This window comes from Apodemus sylvaticus, chromosome 5 (genome assembly GCF_947179515.1).
Source record: "Apodemus sylvaticus chromosome 5, mApoSyl1.1, whole genome shotgun sequence".
Lineage (NCBI taxonomy): Eukaryota > Metazoa > Chordata > Mammalia > Rodentia > Muridae > Apodemus > Apodemus sylvaticus.
The window spans coordinates 93,801,960-93,807,235 of record NC_067476.1 but is presented as its reverse complement, the minus strand read 5'-3'; the positions used below and the strand labels follow the sequence as shown (position 1 = coordinate 93,807,235).

Sequence of the window (5,276 nt, the reverse complement as noted above, 5' to 3'; positions counted from 1 at the left end):
AATTATGCCAAAATTTAGTGAAATGATATTTTGGATTAATGCTATTAATTTTAAACCTATATAAAATAAAACCTAGCATCACATAGAATAAATTGAGGCAATATTAGAACATTATTAAACAATTACTAAGTGAAGTAAAATTGAATTTTATATTTCACATATTGCCTGGTAAATAATGTAATAAACTCCTTTGCTCATTATCTCAGTTTCATGGCTACAGAAGATATAAAACTTCATCCGGATTTTAAATTCCATTGTCTCAGGCGTCTCATGGCAGTTTTCATTTCTGTGTTCCTCAGTGTGTATATAATGGGGTTCAAGAGAGGAGTGACCACAGAATAAAATACAGCAAGGAATTTATCTAATGACTTGATGGGAAAGGGCCAGGCATAAATGAAGATGCAAGGTCCAAAAAACAGAAGAACTACTGTGATATGAGCAGTCAGGGTAGACAGAGCCTTAGATGACCTATCAGAGGGTCGGCGCTGGATGGTCATTAGAATGATACCATAGGAGATGATTAACAAAACAAAAGAACACACAGTAAGCATACCACTGTTGGCAATGACCATGATGTTTAAGCTGTAAGTGTCTGCACAGGCAAGTTTGATTACTCTTGGAAGGTCACAATAAAAGCTGTCAATCTTATTGGGACCACAAAAGGGTAAGTTCACTGCAAAGGTCAATTGACTCACTGAGTGTAGGAAGCCAATTCCCCATGCAGTAGCCACAATACCAACACATACATTGCTGCACATAATTGTAGTATAGCTTAGAGGCTTGCAAATTGCTACATATCTGTCAAAGGCCATGTCTACAAGGATCACCATCTCACTTCCTCCAAAAAAGTGAAGAAGAAATATCTGTGCAAAACAGCCATGGACAGAGATGACTTTGTGTTTGCTGAAAAAATCAGCAATCATTTTTGGTGCTGTGACAGAGGACAGACACAGATCAATGAATGAGAGGTTAGCCAACAGGAAGTACATAGGAGAGTGGAGGTGGGAGTCATAGGTCACAGTCACAACAATAAGAAGGTTTCCAAACACAATTCCTGCATAGAAAATAAAAAAGAATGTAAACAAAAAGATCTGAAGTTCCTGAGAGTCACAGAGTCCAACAAAAATAAATTCTTTTACCACAGAGTTATTTGCTTCCCTTGTTGATTCATTCCAGAAGAATGTATCTGAACTTGCCTTGGAGAAAACAATAAAAAACTATGTCAGAGTTGTTATGTGCAAATTTTAGCCTTTGTTGACTCATTATGGACTCCATATGATCTACTGAATAAAACTCCCAAGCTAAAAATGAACACTCATAATTTAAATCTCATTTCTTCCTTGCCTGTCTTGTTCTTTAGATAGCCAAGCCTTGCAATTTCTATATGGGTTTAGACTTGATCCTAGGGCAATGTTCCAGGTTGTGCTGCTTGCTCTGTACTCTCTTCCTAGACTTATTCATTCATCTCTGAATGTCAAGAACACTAAGATGTACAGAACAGTCCTTACATTTGAGATTTTAAAGTACTTAAGAGAAAAAGAATTTTACCAAATGAAATAAAATGTACAAAATAGAAATGGCATTAACTAAGTAAAAATATAGAATTTGAAATGATTACATGACAAAGCATATATGTATAATGTAAAAGGCAGAGGTAGATATGATGAGTAATGTCTTCTGAGAGATATGACGATATAAAGAAATGTCCTGGTAGAATTCTGGTATTTGTTATTTGTTTGGAAATTTACTTACTCATAACCAATTGTGCTCACAAATACTTTCCATCTCTCCATTATTCCAGATCTTTATCCTTAGCCCTTCCCAGTTAAGTATTAAAAAACCACATACAAAGTCCTATGAAAATTTAGTAATTCTTTTTCTGTCCAAATATAGGGAAGATCTAATCATAAAATAATTCATTAAACTGTTTAAGTTTGTATCTCCTTAATCCAGTAAGAATATAATCATATGAACACTTATAAACCTCAAGGATAGGAGATATATTATGATGTGGCTAGTTCATTAAAGTATTTCTTTAGACTCATACTGTGCAAAAAAGCTGTTCTGAGTTTTAATTTATTTCCAAACTTTGAATCATTTTGGGAATAGAGAAGAAAGAGAAGGAAAAATTTCCAGGACATATCTCCCTGAGACACAAGTCAAGCATGAAGATGGCTCAAGGGTTCTTATCTGAAGAAAGTCAATATCTATCATAGTAGAAAATAAGAATTTAAGAATGCAATTTTTCATAAAAATGAAAAATCTTGCACCTCATTATGTGTCACATCTGCAGAGTTTTGTTACTAAGAGGAGAATGAAAAAGTGCAATCCCATCCAGTGTCCATCTACCAGCACAAGGTTTCCTCAGTCTTCATTGGGAAATGTTGAAAAGACTCAAGATGTTTTTGAAGAATGTACAGACTTTATTTTTACATTTGCTTTGAAGGAGTTCTCCTGCACCTCACACTTCAAATATGATACTAACTAAGGGCCAAGCATGACTAAGGAGAAAATAATTTAATCATACTAACTTTGAATTCAATCTTTCAAATATTGTGCTGTTTATCTTTTGCCTTAATTTGTTTTTCACAAAACATTTTTATTTTATTCATTGTCATGGCAATCGAGAAATTGGGTTTAAGCCATATTCACTGCTTGATTCTGGATGTCTTAAGAAAAGTTTGGGGCCTGTATTTTTCTTGTTCAAAATGGTTTCAAAATCAATAGTTCTCAGAATCTCCATAGTTGTAACAACATACGTTACAACTTTTATGAAAAAAGTTTGAATTTTCCCTGAGATTATTAATAAAAATGTAAGAAACTCACAGAAAATACTAGATTTGGGGGGTCAGAAGAATTGTAAAATCCACTAAATGAAGAGGAAGCCATTTGTCAAATCAAAAACGTAGGTGTAGGAGTCAGTCTTTATTGCTACTTGAACACTACTGGCAAGGGTTTTCCTTTTCCTATTACTCATGTTGATTATTATAAGTACTTAAGGAAACAATAAAGATTTTTCATTTGTTTTCTTGAAGAAAAAAATCATAATTGACTTCTGCATAATGAAATTCTGCTCATAGAAGCAGTGTAGGGGAATACCAGGACAGGGAAGTAAGAGTGGTTTACTGGGGAACAGGGGAAGAGAAGATGGCTTATGGGACTTTCAGTGGAGGTGGGGGAGGGCCAGGAAAGGGAAATCATTTGAAATGTAAATAAAGAATATATCTAATAATAAAAGAAACATGTAATTATTAACAAAATTCTAACCTATGGTTGCTTCTACTGATGAGTTTAAAATTTTTTATTCCACTTACCTCTTTCATAACTTGAAGAGACAGCATTAATCTAAAGAGACAGAACAGTAGAGAGTCCCTTTTATATACTCTCTCAAAGCTTTCATTTCTGGGAGATTGACTTTTATGTGAATTGTCCTCCTGAGCAAACTGATGAGTGCTAATGGTAAGCACTCATAAAGTAACCTGAAGGCCCTAGAGGATCCAGAAACAGCCTGAAGCTTCCTGGCAAAGTGATTCAATGCTATAGGTTTTCTCTTGGACTTGGAGGAAACAGTGTATTCCTTAGTTAAGAATCATTCTCACAATTCCTTGGTTCACTGGATAATATTACTATCTCATTCATTCTAAGTTTCATTGCCAAAAAATTAAAATTAATAATATAACATGAAAAATTAGTTTCTAAACATAATAATCATGTAGTAAAATATAAGATTTAGATTTCATACAAATTGGATAGCTTAAGCTGTCAATGACCATTATGTGGAGAACATAGAAAAATACTCAGCATTAAAAGTCCCAGTACTTATAGTTTGCTTTATTTTTCTGATTTAATAGCAATGCAGACATTAAAATGAGCTGAGATAAACAACCAATGTTTTTAAATTATATATAATTTCAGAAAATAAGTATTTAGAAGTACTCTAAATTATATGTCTTTTTCTCTAAATCATTCTTTAAAGAAAACTACCAAGTCAGCAAAATTGTGCTATTATAATATCCAAAGGCTTTATAGGAGTTGAGAAGTTACATGGTTCAAAATCTATGGTCTATATCTTAAATGACAATATACATTATACATTACAAACTCAGCTGGGAAGAACACATACAAGTTTTATATATGTTGTGTTTCCTTTTTTTCTTTCTTAAAGTACACAAGATCATTTCCTCTTTACATATTTGTTGCTTTACATAAACCCATAGTTTTTCCCATTGAACCCATATAACTTCCCTAAGACATACTTATTCATATTCAGTGTTGTCCTACCTGCAAAGAGATATTGATGATGTTTCATTGCATACATACATGTGATTGTTTTTACTTAATTTTAATCTTTTTTTAAAGTCCAGATTTTATCCCTGTCCCTGTCCACCTTCTGACAGTTCCTCATCCTATTCCTCCTCTACAGTCTCTAAGAGGATATCTCTAACCCCTATTCCATCTCACCATACCAATTCTCCACACTCTCTGGGGTGTCAAACTTCTGTAGGGTTAGGTAAGTCTTCTCTCACTAAGGCCAGACCAGGCAGTCTTCTGCTGCATATTTGTCAGAGGCCTCAGACCAGGTAGTGTAAGACCTGGTTGATGGCTTAGTGTCTGAGAGTTCTCAGGGATTCAGGTTAGTTGAGACTTCTGGTCTTCCTATTGGATCACCATCCTCCTCAACTTCTTGCAGCCTTTCCCTAATTCAGCCGCAGGTGTCCAGAACTTCAGTGCACTGATTGGGGTATGTGAATTTTTACAAGCAAAATGACATGGAACTTTGTGCAATAATTGTGGATAATTTCACTTTAGGTATGCTGATTAAGAAAAACCATGGGTACTACTTTTATTTTATCATCAACCGAATGTATTACACGTGAACCTTAAGTGAAATTATTTGAGAGGTATACACGTTAATTTTCTAAAATCAAGAGAGGAAATGTTTGTATTCCATAGAATTCATACTTATGGTATTCTATTCATACCTGCTAATATCACATATACTTACAGATCACAATTCATCGGTCATGCGATCAATATTTGTTAGAGACTTTCTATGCATAAGGAAATTATATTCATAGCATGGGTTTTGTTCTGGTCATATCTTATATTTTTAGCAGATGGTCTCATAACTAAATGAGAATACATCAGTCCTACTTAAAAGTTTGAAGGAAATAATCACAAGGAAGCAGAGGGAAGGAGGGATACGGGTGGGAAAAGTGAAGGGGATGCAAAAATGGAACAGATCAGGTATGGGGAGAGGCAAGAGAAAAACCCAA

General features: G+C 34.3%; 1 protein-coding gene across 1 annotated transcript; it reads right to left on the bottom strand.

Annotated features, from left to right (window-relative positions):
- Nucleotides 1-233: 233 nt before the first annotated feature.
- On the bottom strand, nucleotides 234-3,341 carry LOC127684883 (olfactory receptor 4F4-like). The gene is made up of 2 exons (XM_052181670.1): nucleotides 3,315-3,341; nucleotides 234-1,196 (listed from the first exon to the last, which is right to left on the bottom strand). Exons 1-2 carry the CDS (start codon nucleotides 3,339-3,341, stop codon nucleotides 234-236), a joined length of 990 nt encoding a protein of 329 aa, XP_052037630.1.
- Nucleotides 3,342-5,276: the final 1,935 nt, after the last annotated feature.